Source organism: Leptonychotes weddellii, chromosome 1, assembly GCF_054177405.1.
Source record: "Leptonychotes weddellii isolate Sample4059 chromosome 1, ASM5417740v2, whole genome shotgun sequence".
Classification (NCBI taxonomy): domain Eukaryota; kingdom Metazoa; phylum Chordata; class Mammalia; order Carnivora; family Phocidae; genus Leptonychotes; species Leptonychotes weddellii.
In genome coordinates, this window is record NC_138369.1 from 2,693,177 (window position 1) to 2,714,704 (window position 21,528).

General features: G+C 59.5%; 3 protein-coding genes across 9 annotated transcripts in view; all 3 read right to left on the bottom strand.

Moving 5' to 3' along the window:
- Positions 1–3,258: 3,258 nt before the first annotated feature.
- Positions 3,259–10,407, bottom strand: PLIN5 (perilipin 5). Its single transcript, XM_081800536.1, is given in 10 exon segments — positions 3,259–3,790; positions 3,792–4,289; positions 4,492–4,611; positions 5,896–6,095; positions 7,067–7,247; positions 7,609–7,691; positions 8,535–8,730; positions 9,173–9,248; positions 9,620–9,732; positions 10,264–10,407. Coding segments are annotated over 8 exon segments (1,374 nt in total). The 5' UTR covers positions 9,233–9,248; positions 9,620–9,732; positions 10,264–10,407; the 3' UTR covers positions 3,259–3,754.
- A 964-nt stretch (positions 10,408–11,371) lies between these two features.
- On the bottom strand, positions 11,372–14,163 carry LRG1 (leucine rich alpha-2-glycoprotein 1). The gene is made up of 2 exons (XM_006745577.3): positions 14,054–14,163; positions 11,372–13,105 (listed from the first exon to the last, which is right to left on the bottom strand). Exons 1-2 carry the CDS (start codon positions 14,104–14,106, stop codon positions 12,094–12,096), a joined length of 1,065 nt encoding a protein of 354 aa, XP_006745640.2. The 5' UTR covers positions 14,107–14,163; the 3' UTR covers positions 11,372–12,093.
- A 3,872-nt stretch (positions 14,164–18,035) lies between these two features.
- SEMA6B (semaphorin 6B) overlaps positions 18,036–21,528 on the bottom strand; it is a 28,598-nt gene continuing 25,105 nt past the window's right edge. For all 7 annotated transcript variants that reach the window (XM_081802271.1, XM_081802337.1, XM_081802201.1 and 4 more), the window contains 4 exons: positions 21,334–21,480; positions 20,532–20,609; positions 20,379–20,437; positions 18,036–19,973 (listed from right to left, as the gene is read on the bottom strand). In XM_081802271.1, the coding sequence (XP_081658397.1) occupies positions 19,021–19,973; positions 20,379–20,437; positions 20,532–20,609; positions 21,334–21,480 (1,237 nt within the window). In that variant the 3' untranslated portion in view covers positions 18,036–19,020. The remainder of the gene's footprint in view (positions 19,974–20,378; positions 20,438–20,531; positions 20,610–21,333; positions 21,481–21,528) is intronic.

The following is a 21,528-nucleotide window of genomic DNA, read 5'->3' on the forward strand; positions in this document are numbered from 1 at the left end:
GCTCACCTGGAGTGCGTGAGGGCCCTTTGGAGCCCCGGAGGCACAGCCCGCTGCCGGCTCTGCTGTCGGCTGCCAGGCCTTATAGGGTCTGGGGCAGGCGCGGCCAGCGCGGGGCGGGCAGCCAGTGGGCGGGGGGGGGGGGGGGGCGGGCCCTGGGCAGTCAGTTGCCACCGCCCTGCCCTGCGTGGGCCCTGGGCCCAGCACCTTTCCCCTGCTCTCAGCACCAGGCGGCCTCTGCCCACGGCCCCCGCCCCCACCAGGCCGACGGATTCTCAGGCCATCCCGTGCCCCCGAGGCACTGCTGGGACCCCTCGGCCACTGAACATCCTTGGGCCTCGGTTTACCCTTCCAGACTCCTCTCCGTGGCCCACAACGTCCTGTTTTCTCCTTGTTCTCACCTCCTCCAGCTCTCTCCCCCTCGCACGTTCTGCCCCAGCGCACAGGACTCCTCACCGTTCCTCCAACGCACCAGGCGTGGTGCTGCCCTAGGACCTTTGCACATGCTGTTCCCTCTACCTGGAGGGCCCTTGCCCACAGCACACAGCTCCCTCCCTCTCCTCCTTCAGACCCATTTTGTTCCCAGCTATCTCTCCTGCAATAGATCGGTACCTGGTGCACACTCAGCATCTAATAAACATTTGGCTGAATGGGCCAACTCATAGGACAGCTCTGAGTGCGAAGTGTGATCAAGCATGTGACCTGTTTACCCCAGTGCCTGGTACCCGGCAGGTACTCAACAAACATTAGCTTAGCATTGTCCAGGCAGGAAGAGAGGAACAGGGTCTCTCCTGAGCAGGGAGGGGATGCGTCGCTCTCCAGGAGGGACTTCCCTTGATAAATTAGGGCCAAAATGCGGATGGATACAGGGTGCCAAAAGAGCCAGGGGATCCTAGGAGTGAGATGCAGACCTGGTGGGCTTGGGACAACCCAGGGTGACTGCCTGGAGGAGGCATCCTGTGCCTGAGGCCACAGAGCCAGAAAGCGGCAGAGACAGGACTGGAACCCAGCCCCAGAGCCTAGGTGCCGAGTGGGCTATCTGTGGGTAGGTGCACAGGCCAGCAGAGGAATGACACCCTCCCCGAGCTAAGGATCCCCCCTGCCCGCTCCTGGGACAGGGATCCCAGTTACGTGCTGGTGGGGGTACGGGGCAGACCCCGTTGGTGGCTCTGGGCACTGAGCTGGGATGAGAGAGCGTTCAGACACAGCCTGATGACCCCTAGGTCATCTCCTTGGAGCCATCACTGTGTTTGCCAAACAGTTGGGGAACAAAATGGGGATGTCCCCAAAACTCTGTCCTCTCAGCCAACGCTTCCCAAAGGTGGCAGGGGAGGAGGGAAACCTTGGGTGTGCCCCTCCCCTTCCCACAGGCTGCCACAGCACAGTGAGGGGAGAGGAACCCAGCAAAGACAATCAAAGTGATCGTAAACACCCGAATCAGGTCCCACTCTCCTCTGCCCACAGCCCCCCAGGGCTCCCACCTCCCTGGGGGAAACCCTAGTCCTCCTCACGACCCTGGCCCCTATCACCTCCCTGTCCTCCCTCCTCCCTCTCTCCCCTCAACTCATTCTGCTCCAGACACACTGTTCCTGCAACACACCAGACCTGGTGCTGCCCCAGGCTCTTTGCACACACAGCCCATGCCTCCTGCCCGGAATGCTTGTCAGTCTTCGCTTATGTGTCACCTCCTCCAAGAGGTCCTCTTCGACCCCCTTCTCCTATTTAAAAATACACACCCCTCCTCCTACCCTCACACGCCCCCCATCCTCCATCCCTTTTATATTTTTCATCATCTACTAAAACTAAGACAAATAATTTACGTAGTTTTCTTGTTCGTTGTCTTTCTCTCCAGCTGCATTGTCAGGTCCCAAAGAGCAGGACTTTTATCTGGTTTGCTGCCCGCCTGGCCCACAGCAGGTACTCAACAGTATGTGTTTGTCGACTGAACACACGAATAAGTGAACGGCAGCTCCTGAGCGTGAGACAGGTCCTAGGACTGAGCGCGGTCGCCTCGATACGTTCATACCCACCCCCCCCCCCGCCCCGAGGAGAAACCAGGCTCCGATGAGGCACGTAGCTTGCCCACCCAGTTGTGGGCCAGGCTGAGACTCAACCCCAGGGCCTTATCTACTGCTCCAAGATTTTCCCTCAGTCCATTAGCTTTCCCTTCCCTCTGTTCCTGCCACACCGACTTCCCCACTGCCACGTCTCTGCCCGAGCCTCCCTCTGCAAAATGCCCTTCCCGTGTGCCACTCTGCCCATCCTCACCACCCGGCCCTCCAGGAGCCCCCAGCCCTGCGGGAGAAGAGAAGGCAAAGTTGCCTATGGCTCTAAGTCCAGGTAGAAGGGGCTTGGAGTCCCAAGAAGGTGAGCTGTGGAGGGTTGGAGCCCTCCCGCTGGGGCGGAGTGAGGGAAAGCCTCTTGGAGGAGGTGGCATTGGGGCTGGGGCTTGACAGTGGGTCGGATGTGTCCAAGAGATGGGTGGTGGGCTGGGAGAGGACTCCAGGCACAGCCTGGGCAAAGGCCCGGTGGTAAGGGAATATGCACAGTTCGGTGGGAATGCAGCCCAGATTTTCCCAGATGAAACCAGAAGTTCTCAAATGCCAGGGTGAGGAGTTTGGATAGTTGGTCTGAGGGTGAGTGGGAGCCATGGACGTTCCTGAGCAGGGGCAGGGAAGTGAATCTGGCTAGTGGGAGGTAGTTCAGCCTCCCAGAGCTGCCCTTGGGCCAGGTCCTAGGGAAGCCAGGGGTCACCCTGACCTCACCACATTACACTGTGGTTTCCTAACACCCCACCCAGCCACAGGGGAGCCTGAGGGGCGGCTAAGAATTCGGTCAAAGGATGGGCAGGCCCCCAAGAGACTGGCCCGTGGCCCTTCCCCTACCTCTGTCTGCCCCATCCTGACCAGTGCAGCTAGAGAAATCACAGCAAGATCAGCCCCTGCAGGTCTAGGAGGTTGGCATAGGAGGGGCTGCCCCATCTGACTTCTTCCTCCCTCTGATCCTATTCTCTGCAGTTTCCAAGAAACTCATTTATACTAAAGTGTGAATAGCTTCTATCCCAGGAAGCTACATCTGGATGCCTAACCCTGGTGGGCCTGGTGCTAGTGGTGGGGCTCCAGCCGGATGTCAAGCCGGTCAGAGAGGCATTCTCACTGCTTTCGAATCTCCAATCTTGGCTTCTGCCAAGCCGACAAACACCTGAGGCCCCCAGCACCCTGCAACTAAGACCCACCCCGGCCTGAACAGAGGTCACAGGCCTTTGGACAACACAAAGCACCTTTATGTTGGAGCACAAACCCCAAAGGGCAAAGCAAGTGGATCTGGCAGGTCCAGCTGATACAGCTGGATATCTTCGGGGACCCCTCAGGCCGGGATGTACAAGGTGTGGGGGAAGGAGGGTGCTCACTTTTCAAAACCCCAGGTAGAAGCCATTGGGCAAAATGTGTGCTTTTGTGGGGGGAGTTTTGATCTGCTTCTGGGGGTGCAGGGACAGGGGCCACAGACAGATGAACCCAGCTTGGGGTTAGTGGGGCCTGGACTGGGTTCCAGCCCCCATATGTCCAAGGGAAGGATTGGGGAGGGTCTGAGATTCTGAATTCAGCCCCCCACCCCAACCCTGCCCCTGGGCCAAGGCGGCAGCACGGGCTGTTAGTGCAGAGGCATGGCCACTAGGGGGCAGCAGGGATCTCGGGATATAGGCGGCCTCCTGCTTGCCGCCCCGGGGGGCCCTATCCGGTCAGAAGTCCAGCTCCGGTCAGAAGTCCAGCTCCGGCATCAGGGTGTGCTTGGGGCGGCTTGGGGGGGGGGGTGGGTTCCTCCTCGGGAATGTCCTCTGCGAGGGCTGGCCCGTCCCCGTGCTGGGCCTCCCAGGCTGTCTGCTGGGCCGGCCAGTCCAGGTGAGCCCAGCGGCGATCAGGGCCCCCCACGACCTCGTCCACCAGAGCCTCCAGGTCCGGCGGGGGCTCAGGCCGCTCCACGAGGATGGGCGCGAAGGGCCCCACCAGCCAGGGCAGCGGCACGGCCTGCACCACCAGCTCCAGCAGCTCGTCCACACAAGCGTGGGCCCGGGCCACACTGCCCTGGCCCTTGGCCAGGGCGGCGGTCGGCACATCCCTGAAGCGGCGGGCGTCGGCGAAGGCGGACTGCAGGGCGTCCACACTGCGCCGCACCTCGGCCACCTTCTCCTGGGCGCCTGGGGGCAGGCCCCGGACGCTGGTCTCCAGCGCGTCCACTGTGCTCTGCAGCTCCCGCATCAGAGTGCGGAACAGCACCAGCGTCTCCAGCTCTGCCTGTGGGGGAGGGGGGGCCTCAGCGTCCCAGATGGGCGCCCACCGGGACCAGCGCCCTGCCTCAGTTTCTCCATGCACACTCCAAACAGCTGAGCTCAGCACTTGGACTGAGACAACTGGAGCCCGGCCCCTGGCGACCCTGGGCAGATCCAGAACACCCCCGCACACACGCCCCCTGCTCCCCCTCTCCCCGCCACCCTACCTGGCTGCGGCGCCGGCGGCCATTCTCTGGGGAGCGCTGGCTCCAGTCCTCCCAAAGCTCGTGCACCTTCCCAGGGCGGGTCGGGGCAGTGGGTGTCGCCCCGCACTGCATGAGGTTGATCTGAGGGGATGGGGACAGTGGTGGTCAGAGCTGGAGGACTTGGGGGCTCGGGGGAGCCAAGACCCTAGCCTAGATCTGGTCTTGATAAGCATCTGGAGAACATCTTCTTCCTGCAACCTTCCCCGCCTGCTGATTCAGCCTGGCCCATCTGCCCGTTCTCTCCTCTGCTCTTGGCCAGACCCTGCGACCTGTGGGTCCCCTAAAGCTCAGACTCACTTTGGCCGTGCTGGTCTCTGCCAGGGACACACTTCCCTTCACCCCATGCCCCTGCCTGGTTCACTCCAGTTTAAGTTTCAATGTAGATGTCTCCTCCTCCAGGAAGTCTTCCCTCCTCCCCTCCTGGGTGGGCAGATTCTACAGCCCCTGGCGTGTTCTCCATCCTGACCCTGATCCCCCTACTGGACTGTGAGTGTCCTGAGGGGGCCGCTATGCCTTCGGTGCCCAGGACAGAGTAGACATTAGAAGATAAATGGAAACAAATCGTGGTCCATCTGTACCCTGGAATATGATTCAGCCTTAAAGAGGAAGGGCTATTCTGGCACCTGTTACAACATGGATGGACCTTGAGGACATTGCACTCAGGGACATCAACAGACTCAGGGGCTCATATGCGCCCTCTGGTGGCTGCTGTGGGGAGGACAGAATGGGGTCCAGGATGGACCAGGTGCAGTTCTATGGGGGCTGGACCTGGGTGGGGGGAAGAGAAGGGGGAGCTCTGGGCAGAACTGGGGTACCGGCTGATGTGCAAGATGTGGGAGCAGAGGAGAAGAGGGGAGGCGAGGGCTGTTCCTGGGTTTTGACTGGAGCCCCTGGAAGGATGGAGGTTGAGATGCAGCAGGAGGAGCAGGTTAAGGGCGTCTGAACTTACCAAGCTCAGTTAAATGGGAGCTGCTGTGCTCCTCTGGAGCAGGGAGGGATGGGCAGTGAGGGACGAGGCGAGAACCTACAGGCTGGGGAGGATTGGGGTTGGTGGCAGGTGGGCAAGGGAAGGGGCACTTTCTCTCTCTCCTGAGCTACCTTAACTGCCTATAAATTCTAGCTCCTACTCCCCTCCCTTCACGGGACGAAGCCCCCTCCTGTCTCCCCAGGCTGAGCCTTGACCCCCCTGAGCTGCCCCCGCCCCGTGTCCCCGCTCTGCCCCAGCGCTGAACACGCACGGCTGGAGGAAGCTGAGCTCGGCTTCGCCTCCCCCTTCGGACCAGCTCGGGACCAGGTGCTCGGTTGGCACTCAGGCCGTGCCTACTGGTCTGCATCACGGCGCGGGAGTGGACAGAAGGCTCTCACCAGCTCCAGCGTCTCCTGCAGCTCGGCGAGCGTGTCCTGGGCGTGGTGTTTCTTCTGCCTCAGTTTCCCCAGGGAGTGTTCATACGCCAGGTGGCGGAGCCGCGCTGACAGGGAGCCCAGACGCACAAAGTAGCCCTGATGTCGCCGCTGCTCTTCCACGGAGCCCACTTCCGGGCCCTCAGCCTCGGCTGCCAGGGCCGCTGGGAGGATGGGACGGGCGAGGGGGTCAGCGTGGCCACCCCTGCCACATCCGCTCACCCTCCTTCTGGGTTGACAAGCCCACGGGCTCCCAACTTTCCTTTACCAATATCAACTCACTTAACCTGCCCCAAACCCTATGACGCAGGCACTACTATTAGCCCCATTTACAGATGAGGAACACTGAGGCAAAGGGGATGAAGTCCCATGGTGTGCAAGAGGCAGACCCGGGATTCCAACCCAGGCACTCTTTTTTTTTTTTTTTAAGATTTTATTTATTTATTTATTTGAGAGAGAGAATGAGAGAGAGAGAGAGAGAGCACATGAGAGGGGGGAGGGTCAGAGGGAGAAGCAGACTCCCCGCCGAGCAGGGAGCCCGATGCGGGACTCTATCCTGGGACTCCAGGATCATGACCTGAGCCGAAGGCAGTCGCTTAACCAACTGAGCCACCCAGGCGCCCCTGTTTTGTTTTTTTTAAGATTTTATTTTTTAAGGCCTCTCTACCTCCCAACATGGGACTCGAACTCACAGCCCCGAGATCAAGAGCCGCACGCTCCACCAACTGAGCCGGCCGGGCGCCCCGGGAGAGGGCAGATGCCCTTTAGCCCGAGCGTTTAGTGTTTGAGGACAGGCCACAAATCAGGATTTGGAGGGCACAATCTGACGGTTAAATGCATGCGATGAAGCAAAACATTCTAAAGGCGCTGCCTAGGCCAGTTTGAGGCCAGCGCCCTCAAGTCTCTAAGCCCTGTAGACTCTTAGGGTCTGCGTGTCTGATTTCTAGCAGGATGTGGGTCGGGGGGCCGTGGACATGGACGGGGACATCAGGCCTGGGCTCCAGCTTGGTGTTTCCTGATGAACTGCTAGGTGGCCCTGCCCAAGTCCCGGACTTCTCTGATCCGTCACCTCCAGGGGTGCGGACTGGGCAGAAGGACTCAGGGGCAGGGCAGGGCGGGAGGGTGCCGGCCTCACCGAGCTCGTCCTCGGTCATGGGCAGGAAGTGGTCCACCAGCTCCTCTGACTTGCCCAGCACGACATCCACAGCGTGGCTCATGGACCTCTTCAGGTCCACGCTCCAGTGGCAGCTCTGGCCGGCCAGGCCCACCACGTCCATCACACCACTGGCCACCGTATCCTTGGCCGAGGTCACCACCTGGTGGGAGGGGGCCCCTTCCAGATTTTGACATCCCTTCTCTCACCCCAGCTCCCGGGGGCTGGGTGTCAAGGGGTCCCCTCCTGGCTCTGGGCCTCAATTTCCCCTCTATAAAATGGAGGAAAAGAAAAGTTCTCCCCCAAAGGGTTGTTGAGCGGATGATGGGCCCCAACCGGTGCAACTTAAGCGCTCGATAAACTCGGGTGCTGATTATTTTAATTTGGCTGGTGTTTTCTGAGTTGGGCCGAAACCTGACTCAGCGCCCCCACCCCTGGTCTGGTTGGTCCAGGAGTCCAGGCTGGTCCGGGGGAGGCTGCGCCGCTCCCTCCCACCTCCACCCCTCCCTGGGTCCCCAGGGTACCGTGTCCGAAGGTTGCTGGAGAAAAGGCAGCTTCTCCTCCAGCTTGTCCAGGCCCCTGCAGGCGAGATTGTTCACTGTGGCCACTGGAGGGGAGAGGCAGGGAGTGAGGGCAAGAGAGGTAGGGAGAGGTAGACGGAGGCCTGGGCCACCCTGCGAGGGGCTGGGGGCCCTGAGGGTGTGGGTGGGGCACGAGGCTGGACCCCACCTCCACTGCCCTCCCTGCCTCAGCCCTGCCATAGGGCTGCCGCCAGCGCCAAGGTGACTCCTCGCTCATGCCGGCTCGGACACCCCAGCGAGCAGGCTCAAGGTCACCCAAACTGGCTGAGGAGGAGGCGGGGGAGGCCCTGAGCTGGGAATCTCAGGTGACCCCCTTCCTCGGTCAGACGTGAAGCCAAGGGTCTTTCCGCTCCCCCCATCCCTGTGCCAGGTTGGACCCCTCAGCTGGTCCCAGGAGTGCGGGGACATGTGGGGCTCGGGACATGTGGGGGCAACGACAGAGAGGTAGACGGGGAGGGAGGTGGAGAGGCAGAGGAACCTGAGGTATGTCAGGCCACTCAACAAGGGAGGACATCCAGATGCACAGAACGGGGACAGAAAGAGGGGGGCCCCAGGTAAACAGCTAAGGGCGTTGGTCCAGGAGATCCAACCACAGAGGGATGCAGGTAGAATGGGGAGCGGGGGCCGGGCAGGCAGAGAACGGGAGATGGCGCTGGCAGGACTGGGGGAGGGTGAGACAGGTGGATGGGGGTACAGGCGGGTGGACGGACAAACGGCATACACGATAGGTAAGACTGAGGAGGTCCCGACTCAGCAGGTCCACTCCAGAGCATGTCAGGCGGAGGCATGCATGTCATCCAGAGCATGGAGGGCGGGCCAGCGGGGCAAACCACAGGACCCAGGGTCGTGGGCTGGGTTGGGGGACTCACGCTGGGGCTGCAGGTGGCTGAGCAGCGGCTGGGCGTGGTCCAGGGCGCGGGTGGTCAGGCCACACACGCAGTGCTCAGCCAGGCGGCAGGCGGAGCCCAGCAGCGGGTGCCTGTCCTTAGCCGCACTGTAAGCATCGAGGACAGCGGTGCACGTGGTCCTGACCAGCGGCAGGGCCACCACGCGCTGCACCACGTTCTGCGGGAAGAGGCGGCATCAGAGTGGCCCCTGGGGGGCTGGGGGTGGGGATCTCAGCCACACCTCAGTCCACTTGCCCTCTCTGGGCCAGGATGACGGGGTGGGCAAGAGGGTTGGGGGGACTGCACACGTAACTTGGGCCTTCAGCCTCCCCATCTGTAAAATGGATTTCTAGGGCTGGAGATTCACGGAGGCAACGGGCGTGAAGTGCTGGGAGCGGGGTCTGATGCAGAGTCTCCGGCAGAGACCCGGACGTTGGGGGCGGGGGAGAGACGCTCCCTGCCCCGGGCATCACTGTGCCCCTCTGGGAAATGGGGAAGATGTGCCACGCGTGGTCCAGCAAGGATAGGAAGGAGAGGGGGTACCTTCTGAAACTGTCCCAGAAGGGATATCCCCCCACCCCCGCCTGTGCCCCTGCTCCGTGGGAGGGGCGGCCCCTCACCTGCTGGTTCTGTTCCCACGAGCTGGTTCTGGGCGGCTGAGCAGCCTCATCTTCTGACATGCCTGCTGCAAACACCCTGAGGGGCAGGACAGAGTGAGAGGGGCCTCTACACACCAGCCCTCCTGGGGCCTGCCCAGGCCTTGGGTTCTGTCCCTCTGGGCTTTGTGACTTGGGCAAGTACTGTTCTCTCTTGGGGCCTCGGTTTCCTCAAAATAGGGTAATGATAGGGGTGCCTGGGTGGTTCAGTCGGTTGAGAATCTGACTCCTGGTTTCAGCTCAGGCCATGATCTTAGGGTCGTGAGGCCTGTGTTGGGCTGTGCGCTCAGCAGGGTGTCTGCTTGAGATTTTTCTCCCCCTCCCTCTGCCCCTCCCCCACTTGCACACGCGCACTCTCCCTCTCAAATAAATAAGTAAATCTTAAAAACGTAAGGTAATGATAATACCTACCTCACAGTGTCCTGAGGGACACGGACAATGCATGCACAGAGCTCTGCACACAGTAGGTGCACACTAGAGAGCTCTGGCAAGGTGGGGACATTGTAGTGATTCAAACATGGGCTCTGGAGAGAGAAAGACCTGGGTTCAAATCCTACCATTACCTGCTGGGTGACTTTGGGCAAGTGCCTTCACCTCTCTGAGCTGTTTCCTCTTCTGCAAAGGAGAGGAGGTCCCTGCTGCCCCTGCCCACCCCCCAACTCACCCTTCCCCGACAGAACTGCACACGCAGCCCGCTGCAGGGGTGGAGGTGGTAGCCGCGGAATCCCAATAAACCCACAGACTGACAGGGAAACTGAGGCGGCCAGCAGGTCCATGGTGTTTCCAAGGCCACTCATCTAAGCAGACCCAGAGTGGAGAGTTCGACCTGAGACTCCCGCTCGCAGTTCTTCCCTATCCCCACCCTGTGCCCTCAGAGCTCTGGTCCCCGCCCAACTGGGTCCTGAGCTTCAGCCAACTGGGCCAAGGGTCTCGGCCACCTGCTCGGGGCCAGTCATCCCCCTCCCATCTCACGCCGCTGGATCCTCTCCCGCCCACCTGATCTGGAGCCCCCAAATCTGCGGGGCTCTCCTGGACGCCCTCCGCTTGGCACTCACCTGGGCGCGCGCAGCCACGGCCCCCAAGTGCGGCTGCGGACCCCAGACTCGGGCTCCAGTCTCCGCCCACCGCTGGCCCCGCCCGCCTTATAGCGGCTCGGGGGGGCGGGGCCTTCGGGGACTGACCAATGGGGAGGGGCCGTGCGGAGGCGTGTCCCGGGGCCGGGGCCCCAGCCTACCCTCCCCACCCCGCGCGCTTCCCTGGGGCTCGGGGTGGGGGTGGGGTGAGGGCTCCGCGGTTGTCATAGTAACTCGAGGACGCTGGATACCCCAGGATTGAGCTACTTCCGTTGGCCAGTTTTGGCCACCCGTCACCCTGCTGTTGCCGCCGAAACAGTGGAGGACGATCACAGCCCCCACCGCCTCGGCGAGGAGTGACCTTGGGCAAGTCCTCAAGGTCTTTCTTGTTATTTAAAAAAATCTGCCATGGGCGCCTGGGTGGCTCAGTTGGTTAAGCGACTGCCTTCGGCTCAGGTCGTGATCCTGGAGTACCAGGATCGAGTCCCACAGCGGGCTCCCTGCTCAGCGAGGCGTCTGCTTCTCCCTCTGACCCTCCCCCCTCTCATGCTCTCTCTATCTCATTCTCTCTCTCAAATAAATAAATAAAATCTTAAAAAATAAAATAAAATAATAAAAATTTAAAAATCTGCCATTAAACTGAGCCAGGATTCAGGCCGGCTCATTCCCTTGGATCCCCATTTTACAGATGAGCAAATTGAGGGATCCGATTCAAACCCGGCTCTGCCAGACTCCAGGCCCCTCCCTGGCTTTCATCGTCATTCCTGGAATGACCACCAACGTGGGCATGACCATTCTTCCAGGGAGCCTTCCCCCAAACACCCAGGGGTCCCCCAAATCTGACTCTGGCTCCCAGCATGCCCAGCACTGTGTCAGCAGGTGGCCCAAGGTTCTGAGTTGGAAGAACCCAGGCTCCTAAGCCTTCGGCTCCACCCAGCCTGCCCAGGCCTGCCCTGGGTGGCTATGCCCCTGGGTTGTCACGGGCCAGCATGACAAATTGTTTGGAGACCTGAGGCAATCCGGTTTAATTTAAACCTTCCCCAGGACATAAACTCTGGCAGGAATCCACCGGTAAAATGACACTCCGGGCAACGGTCAGTGTTTTATTTCCAGTTAAGTCCTGGATAGGGGGAGAGGGAGGAGGAGCCGCGGGCCATCAGATCCCCACTGCCATTCCTTTGGAAGCTCATGTCCTGCACCCCAGGCCCTGGGTCAGGCCTCTTCTTTCCTTCTCCTTCCTCTGGGGAGGACTAGGAAGTCAACCAGGGAGATGCTCAGAACACAGTGAATTATTCTAGTATTCCAATTCCATTCCACAGTTATTTATTAACCCTTCGGGTCTGACCACAAACTGAACGATGCTGGCTACGAGGGAACCCAGCCCCAGGCCCTGCATTCGGAGAGCCCCCCGAAGTGGGGGAGGCAGAACCAGATAGAGACAACCCTAGTGTAGCCAGGGCTGGGCCAGAGGGAGGCCGAGCAGGCTGAGGGAGCCTGGAGACCAAGAGATCTGGAAAACAGGGCAAGACATTCTCTTTTCTTTTTTCTTTTAAGTAGGCTCCATGCCTAATGTGGGGCTTGAACTCAGGACCCTGAGATTAAGAGTCGCATGCTCCACCGACCGAGCCAGCCAACTGCCCCCAGGGAAAGACGTTCTTGGAAGAGGGTACAAGGAGGCTGGAGAGCCCAGTGTGCATTTTGGGAAGCCTGGGCCAAGCGGATCCTGGCAGCTCTGGAAAGCCAAAGGTGAATTATTTGCCAAGTACCGTGCCGTGTGCTGCCTGGCCTGTCTCCCCACCCTAGCCCCAGGCCTCAGTGGGACTCGGCTGCTTCCAGGAGCGTCTGGCCCTTTGAGGCTTCGGGCCCAGCGCAGCGTGTGGCATTCTGGAAGAACATCTTGTCTTTATTGGCCACGAGCCACCCATAGAGGTCATCCAGGTTCCGATCACAGATCCAGGGGTTCCCAGAGATGTCAAAGCCATCCTTCATGTCCCGGGTGGGCTGCCCCAAGGATGTCCAGAGCCCCTTGGGCACGCTGGTGAGCAAGTTGTTGGAGAGATCGAGCATGTCCAGCTGCTGCAGGCCTCGGAGGGCGCCGGCTGCCACCATGGCCAGCCTGTTGTCGTTCAGGAAAAGGTAGTGCAGGTCTGGCTGGGGTGCCAAGAGCCCCTCTCCAAGCGCCCGCAATCTGTTGCCCTCCAGATGCAGCCTTTCCAACTGCAGGGGGCCCCTCAGAAGGTCAGAGGGCAAAGTCTTCAACTGGTTATTGCTGAGGTCAAGGATGCGCAGGGAGGTGAAGTTGGCCAACAGCCCAGGGGGCAGTGTCTGGAGGTGGTTCCCGGATAGGTCCAGATGCCCCAGGGCTTTGAGCCCCTGCAGCCACGAGGGCTCCAGGATTTCCAGCCGGTTCTCCTTCAGCACCAGGGTGTGGAGAGCGGCCGAGACTCGGAAGAGGCCTGGGGGCAGCTGGGTCAGGGCATTGCGGGTTAGGTCGAGCACCTTCAGCAGAGGCACCGTCAGCAGGAGCTTGGGCGAGAGGCTCTCCAGCTGGTTGGTGGAGAGGTGCAGCTCCTGGAGGTTAGAGGTGCCCTGGAGGGTGTCGGCCCGCAGCTGGGTGAGGTTGAAGAACTCCACCGCCAGGTAGACGGTGTCAGCTGGGAAGCGGTGAGGGAGTTTGGCAGGTGGGTGGCAGGAGACGGAGCTGCCGTTGCTCGACTGGAACACCAAGCAGGTGTCACGGTTTGGGGTGACATCCTGGGCTGAGGCCACAGATAGCAGCAGCAGGAACAGTGTTCTAGAAAGATGGGAGCTCAGGCCTCCTGGGCTGCAGGCAATGACAGAAAACACACCTCACTTGGTGAAAGTGTCCCCAGACTCTGCCAACTATTTCTTGTCTCCATTTCCAGCACCCTGGACCATGCCAGCTCATGGCTCCCCCGGACTCGTGCAGTCATCCCCTGCTCCTCTCCTGGCTTCCACCCTCACCTTCCCACAGCTTCCCGAAGTAGCTGCTGTTACAGAAAGCTCTGAAAACTGAGTTTCTCAGTCTGATCCATAAATGCTACCCTTCTTCATGGCCAGCCCAGCCCCAATGGACTGTTAATTATTTACAGTCAAATTTGCTAATTTCTCTCTAGTTTCTTCTGTTCTAGCTTGTTTTCTGGGTCATTTCTTATCTCCCTGGCTCCACATTTTGAAGGCAGGGCCAGTGAACTCCTACTTATCCTGCAAAGCCCCAGCCCCAATGCTCCCTTTCCCATGAAGCTCCCTCTGACTTCCCCAAGGTTTCCCCTCTGGCCTCCTCCTTTTTCCATCCAAACAAGGTTACATTTCTTTCTCTGATGGAGCTGCAGCTCCATCTCGCTCCGAAGTGCTCGGGTGCAATCTAGGGCTCCAAAAGGAACTCTGAACATGAAAACTCCATCCTGCTTTGTGCAGATCTGGGACAGGCATTTGGCCTTGGGATGGGGTGGTATACAGTTGGCACCATACACCTTGGAGGGCTGGGGCTTCTGCTCCTCCTGGTCCCTCCAGCAGCCCTCTGATGGGGTGTTGGTCGGGAGGTGTTGGTGGGACTCCAACTCTCTGTCTGGCCCGGGGAGCACCTGGGACTTCTATAGTGAGTGTGTGTATGAGAGCATGTCTATCTATAGTTACAGCCTGTCGGTCTATTCCAGCCTGCAGATCTACATCTAGCCCTTTGACTTCAGTGCATCAGACAGAAATGTCTAGCATCCAGTTCTGCCTACCAATGGGTGGGGTGGGGACTTACCTCTGGTTTCGCTCTGGGCTCCAAGAGGACATGATGGTCTCTCTCTTTTCCATCTGTGTTCCCTTAGCCTGGTCAGGTAGGCTTATACCTGCCTGGACTGGGAGCAGGGCCACCCACCCTAGGGAAGTCCTCACCCACATCCTGTTCCCGTTAATGGCTGGACCTGAGCCAGGCAGGGGAAAGGGAGTGGTCAGAATTGCAAAATTGCTTCCTGGCAGGAGAAGGGCAGGAGGGGGGTTGCCTGCTCCCTTCTCTTCCTGCTTCTACCCAGTTTTTCATTCCCCTGATTCCTGCTTTTGGGGGGTGGGCACCCAAGAATCTCTGGGGCCGAATCCCTGCTTCCCCCAATCCGGGGATCAAGGGTCAGGTTTGCAAGGCACTATTCCTGGGGGATAGGGACAGCTCTTTAAGCAAGAGATACTCTTTGCAATAAATTTGAGCAACCAGGAAGCTCAATGAAGATAACAAAAAGCACTTGTCTTGAATTCATGATGTATTGTTGGCCTTTTTGAAAAAATGAAATAATTTCTAGAAATTAGATTTCAAAAGTAAGCGATGCCAAAAGTCTCCATGGTCTTTGAACAATGGCCTGGGAGGGACAAAACCTGGCCCTGGCTCCCAGCTCTGCTAGGAATGGCTTTATTTTATGATCTTGGGCAAGTGGCTTAACTTTTCTTGGCCTCAGTTTCCATATCCATGAAGTTGAACTCAGTCTCCAAGGGTCCCTTCTGCTCTTTGTTTCTTCATCTGAAGCTAATGTGCTGTTTGTTTTGGATCTTTCTCATTCTCTAATAAATGCATTCGGAGGCTACAAATTTCCCTTTGAGAACTGCTTTGGCTGCATCTCACAGATTTGACTATTCAGTGCTTTCATTTTTGTTGCATTCTAAAAATTCAGGTGTGATGTGTTATCTTTACCTGCACCCAGGACTTCCATCACGCCTGGCCATGGCCTCTTCTCCCTGGCCCAATCTCTGAAGAGTTTTGTCTCTATCAAGCTTTGAGAATGAATATGAGTTCTGTCTTGTGGACACATAGGTTCAGAGACACACATGCAGGCTGACCATGACAAGCATAAAGAAAGATAGATGGATATCCTCATGAATACACAGATAGGATACAAAACAGAGACAGGTGTAAATACATAGAACCACACAGAGACACAGACAAAGCAGGGCAGGGCACGTCGACAGAATAACAGATCCATAGAGTTAGACACACAAAACAGATACCCACAAAATAGTCAAAGGACCTGAAGAGACAGTTTTCTGAAGAAGACATCTAGATGGCCAACAGGTACATGAAAGGTGCTCAACATCACTCATCATCAGGAAAATGCAAATCAAAACCCCAGTGAGATATTACCTCACACTTGTCAGAATAACTAGAATCAAAAAGATAAGAAATAACAAGTGTTGGTGAGGATGTGGAGAGAAAGGAACCCTTCTTCACTGTTGGTGTGAAAGCAAATTGGTGCAGCCGCTGTGGAAAACAGTATGGAGGTCCCTCAAGAAACTAAAAATAGGGATACATGATCTAGCAATCCCACTTCTGGGTATTTATCCAAAGAAAACAAAATAGTAACTAGAAAAAACACATGTATTCCTTTGTTCCTTGCAGTATTATTCACAATAGCCAAGACATGGAAACATCCTAAGTGTTATTGACAGATGGATGGATAAAGATGCGATAAAAAAAAAAAAGAAAGAAAGAAAGAAGGGGCGCATGGGTGGCTCAGTCGGTTAAGCGTCTGCCTTCATCTGCCTTTGGCTCAGGTCATGATCCTGTAGTCCCAGGATCAAGCCCCGCATCAGGCTCCCTGCTCAGTAGGGAGTCTGCTTCTCCCTCTGCCCCTCACCCTGCCCATGCTCTCTCTCTTGCTCGCTCACTCTCTCGCTCTCTTTCTCTCTCTCAGATAAATAAATAAAATCTTAGAAAGAAAGAATGCGATATACACACACACTGGAATATTATTCAAAGGTTAAAAAAAGAAGAAAATGCTGCCATTTGCAACAATGTTATTAAATCTTGAAGGTATTACCCTAAGTGAAATTAAGTCAGGCAGAGAAAGATACTGTATACTCTCACTTATATATGGGATTTAAAAAACCCAAAACCCAGAGCAGGAGGGTGGCTGCCAGGGGTTGGGGGGTGCAGAAAATGGGGAGATGTTGGTCTAAGGGTACAAACGTGCAGTTCTAAGATGAGTACATCCAGGAGGTGTAATGTACAACATGGTGACTATAGTTACCGTTACTATACACAGTAACCTCATATACTTGAAAATTGCTAAGAGAGTAGCTCTTAAATGTTCTCATCACTTACACAGAGAACTGCAGGAGGTAATGGATTTATTGTGGTAATCCTAGTGCAATATCTGCACCCATCAAATCACTGAGTTGCACACCTGAAACTTACACAATGCTGTACGTCAAACCTCTCTCCATAAGGCTGAAGAAACGGACACACACAGGTTCGGGAGGTGCTAAGGGATGTCAGCACGGTGCTTTGTGTTTCTTTGTTTACTATACTAACAATCTCCCCCAGGACAAGGGGGAACCGCATCTGTTTTGTCCACTGCTCAGTGGGCACTCAGAGACACTGTTCGGTGTCTCTGAACCTATGTGTCCACAAGACAGAACTCATATTCATTCTCAAAGCTTGATAGAGACAAAACTCTTCAGAGATTGGGCCAGGGAGAAGAGGCCATGGCCAGGCGTGATGGAAGTCCTGGGTGCAGGTAAAGATAACCCAGACCCTAGAGCCCAGCACGCAGCAGGTGCCCCACGGACATGCATGGGAAGGAGGGAGTGTGAACCGCAAAGGAGGCATAATGCTAAAGAGATCTCTTAAAGTGAAATCAGATCCCGCCGTCTGCTTAAAATCCTCGGAAGGGGGCGCCTGGGTGGCTCAGTTGGTTAAGCGACTGCCTTCGGCTCAGGTCATGATCCTGGAGTCCTGGGATTGAGTCCCGCATCGGGCTCCCTGCTCAGCAGGAAGTCTGCTTCTCCCTCTGACCCTCCCCCCTCTCATGCTCTCTCTATCTCATTCTCTCTCTCAAATAAATAAATAAAATCTTTAAAAAAAAAAAATCCTCGGAAGGGTCCCTGTCCCACTTAAAATAAAATCCATAAGGCTGGGAGGAGGGGGGTAGGATGGGGAGTTAATGTTTAATGTGGACAGAGTTTTACTTTGGAAAGATGCAAAAGTTCTGGGGATGGATGGTGGGGGTGGGCGCCCGACAGCAGGAGCGTGCTTCATGCCGCTGACCTGTGCGCTTAAAAACGGTTCCAGTGGTGCGTTCGAATTTATGTGGATTTGACCACAACAAAAAATTTTACACTCCGCACCTTTGAGGCTGTTCCTGCCTGAAGCCCCTGCCCTCCTCTCCCTCCTCACCTGCACCTGCTCCTGCCCGGCCCTCCCCATGCTGCTGGGGGTCGCTGCGGCCGCCTTTCCCCTTCTCCAAGCCGGTCCCCACCGAGGGCCTTGCACTGGCTGTTCCTTCTGCCTGCGCACCTCCCCACAGCTGCTTTCTCACATGTCACCTCTCAGCTCAAGTGTCCCCTCCCCTACAGGCCCTCCTCGACCACCCCCTCCCCCACCCCACACAGTCAGCCCTGACCTAGCACATTATCTGGCCTTTTCTTGACGTTGCATATCACTACTTCAAATCCCCTCCTAATTTGTGTGTATGGGGCCGGTCTCCCCCACTAGGCTGTGAACTCCATGAGGACAGGGATTCGTCCCTGACCACGGCCAGGCATGTAGCAGTTGCACAATAAATATTTGCTCAGGGATGAATCAGAAAACTGGCCCCATCCAGATGAAGATGCCTGCCATGTCCACACCTACTTCCCCCAAATTCTGCTTGTCGCCATGAGTCTCACAGGGGGTAGGCGGGGGGGTACTCCCAACTGCTCCAGGCAAGTGTGGTCCAGGTCCCACCCCTAGGAGACAGAGCAGACCCAGAGCCTTGGGGGCCGGTGGTTGTAAACAGTTTTATTGATGGGGAGGGGGTTGGGGGAAGCAAACTCCAGAGAGGGTCCAGGACTCAGCTGGCCACTCAGCTGGCATGCATGGTCAGCTGGAGGTCAAGGGAGAGGTCACAAGGGGACGGGTGGCATGGGACCCTCTGACCACCCTGGGGCCGTATTTACAGTGGGGCCCGCCCGCCTTCCCCGCCCCCCAGACCACCAAGCCCTTTAGACAGCTGCTGCCGATATGACTTCTGGGCAGGCCCTCCCGGCCCCCCTGCCCGAAACCCCTTCTCGTCTCCCCCTCAAACTCCTAACCGGCACCTTGGAGGCCCCCGGGCCTTCTGGAAGCCCCGGCGCCGGCTCAGCCAACGCCCAGGCCGCTGGGGCCACCGCCTGGCACACAGACAGGTACACTGCACGCGTGGCCCGCCGCGACACACACACGCCGGCAGCAGCCCTCGTGGGCACACACACACACCTCCCTCCCCTTCCTGGCCCCTTGCACACGAACACGGCATGCACACACACACACACACCCACACACGCCAGGAGCCTGGGTTGAGGAGGGGCCTGGAAAGGGGGGGGCGGGGAGGTTGGGTCTGCGGCTGCGGCCCCTCCCCTGTCCCGCCGCCTCCAAGCCCCCCCCGGCTGACACCCCGAGAACGGAGTTGTGCAATTGGATAGAAATCTGCAAAAGAAACGCCAATTGGAAAACAAACCCAAATCCACGCGCAGAAGGTCAACCTCAAATCCATAGCACATTCCTCCCGCCCCCCCCACCCCCAAATCGCCTCAGTGTCCCGCGGCCCCGGGCGGGGCGGGGCGGGGCGGGGCGGGGGGGGGGCGCCGAGCTCGTTGTGCTTCCGTGTGGCCGAGGGCCCCCCACCCCCGAGGGTGGGCTGGGGGTCTTGAGCACCCACTGGAGCTGGGCCGGCTCTCTCGCTCCTGGTTCCCGTGGCTGGCACCGCCGAGGCGTCGGGCCCCGGCCTAGGGCACGGGGGGCGCAGTCCTGTCCGTGCCCCCGTAGGAGAGGAGGTGGGCCAAGTCCGTGCCGGGCCGCACGTAGCGGCCGCGGTGGCGGTCGCCGGGCCGGCCCTCGCCGCTGTTGAACGTGTGCGTGCGGCGCAGGGCGGCGGCCGGCGGGCCGTGCGGGCCGGGCCTCCGCAGGCTGCCGGTGGGCGGCGGGCTCCAGGGCCGCGGGAGGCCGTCGCCGGCGGGCGCTGGGTCCGAGGGGCCCGTGGGCGCCGACACGACGCGCCGGCGGTCGGGGCTGGCGTGCGGGGTGAGCGGGAAGTCGCCGTGCGAGGCGCGGCCGGGCCGGGCGTAGAGGCGCGCGTCGGGGGCCGGCTCGCCGGGCGCGGGGGGCGCGGGGGGCGCGGGCGGCGGCTCGGGGGCGCGGGCCGGCGCCAGCAGCAGCAGGGAGGACGAGGCGGAGGCCGAGAGCAGCGGGTGGCCGTGCTCCCAGGCGCGCGCGCCCAGCCCGTGCGGGTGCGGCGCGGGCAGGCGTTTCTGCGGCAGCGGCGTCTGCTCGGGCGTGGGCAGCAGCCCCGAGTCCAGGTCGTGGGGGCCGCCCTGCAGCAGCGTGGCCTTGGCCCAGCCGTTCTGCATCAGGGGGGCCAGCAGGGCCTCGGGGGGGCCCCCGGCGCCGCCGCCGCCCCCCACGCCGCCGCCGCCGCCGCCGCCGCGGCCCCCGGGCCCGGCCGCCCGGCGCTCGCCCAGCCGGCTCACGCTCAGCACGGCCTCGCCGCCGCCGTGGGCCAGGATGGCCTCCTTGTCCTTGCGGCGCGCCAGCTCGCGCCGCTCGCGGAGGCCCACGTACCAGCCCACGCTGAAGCCGGACACCACGGCGCCCACCACGAAGGCCGCCACCGACGACGTCACCAGCAGGTTCACCGACACCAGCCCGGCGCGCTCCTCTGCCAGGCTGGCCCGCAGGAGTCCTGGCCGGGAGCGCGGGCCGCGTGAGAGGGGCCGCGGGGGACGGCCCGGCCCCCGCCTCCCGCCGCCTGGGCCCCTCTGGCTGCGCGGCGGTCCTCTCCAGAGTCGGCCCGTCCGTCTGTCCGTCTGCTTCGTGGTGTCTCTGTGTCCCCTTCAGAGCCTCTGTCTGCCTGTCTGCTGGGGTCTGTGTATCCTCTCCCAGGTCTGTCTGTCGGCTTCGCGGCCTGTCTCTTGGTCTCTCTCTGTCCCTCCCCTGCCACCCCTCCTGGAAGTGGGACCCCTGGCCCTCCAGTGCCCTGACCCAGGCCACCGCCCTCCCCCAGCCCCCTCTCTGGGCCTGGGCAGCAAAGGGCACTAGGAGAACGCTGGTGGTCCCCAGCGCCCCTGCCCTCCCACACTGCGCTTACCTGTACAGTCCCCTAAGCCTGAGGTGCTGGCCCCGGACACGTCCTGCTCAAAGGTGCCTCTAACAGGGGTAAGAAAGGCAGTCAGCAGAAACCTCTCCCAGCCTGGTCATCAGGTGGGTGAGACACCCTCCCCTAGGCCCTCTCCCCCAGTACCTGGCGCCGGGGCTGAGGAAGATGCAGGAACCATCAGGGGCCCACCCGCAGTAGGGGTCCTGACTGCCGATACAGTTCCTAGAGCAGACAGGTGACCCCGCGGGTCCATCAACCACAGTCCCCTACAAGGTACCTCTGACTGCCAGTTCCGGGACTCCTTGTGACAAATCTTTGTGCTAGGGGCTACTAATTCCCCGCTTTCTAGATAAGGCGCAGGACAGTTCACTTTTGCCCAAGTGGGAGCCCAGGTGTCGTTATTGCCATGATGGCGGGCTCAGGGAAGGATTTCTCCGTGTTGAGCGCTCACGCTGAGACTAGGGGCGCACCAGAACTTTACATCCGATCTTGCCACCCGTTTTAACGGCAGGGAGACAGCTGTCTCCCTGGTCCCCAGCTGTTGCTCCTGCTGCTCTTAAAGATGTCAGTCAGATCTCATACAGCCCTCTGCCCACAGCCCTCCAGGGCTCCCACCTCTGAGAGCCCAAGTCTCCCCCATGGCCCAGAGGACCCCGCCCCTGCACAACTGCCCCACTCCCCTTGCTGTCTTCCCCTCTTCCCTCTCTCCCGCGCGCTCACTCTGCTCCAGCCAATCGGGCCTCCTTGCTGTTCTTCCAACATAAAAGGCCCGCTCCTGCCCCAGGGCCTTTGCACGAGCTGTGTCCTCTGCCTGGCTCATGGGCTCATCGTTCAATGAGTCAGGACGCTGTTGGGCCCTGGACTTGAACTCGGCTCTCCCGGCCTCCCATGCTCATTTCCCCTCGCCTCCCCCTCACCTCCGCAGCCTGCGCCAGGGGGCACTCACTTCATGCACCCTGAGTGCTGCTGGCAGCGGGCCACGGGCACGCGGACCACACAGCGGGGGAAGGCTGCTAGCAGGCCACCTGAGGCTGTGTCCAGCTCCAGGCTCAAGAGCCGCCGCCCTGCCTCGCCGCCGCCCGACCGTCCACACCTGCGGGTGAGCAGATTGGCAAGACTCGAGGGCGAGCCCCGTCTCCCC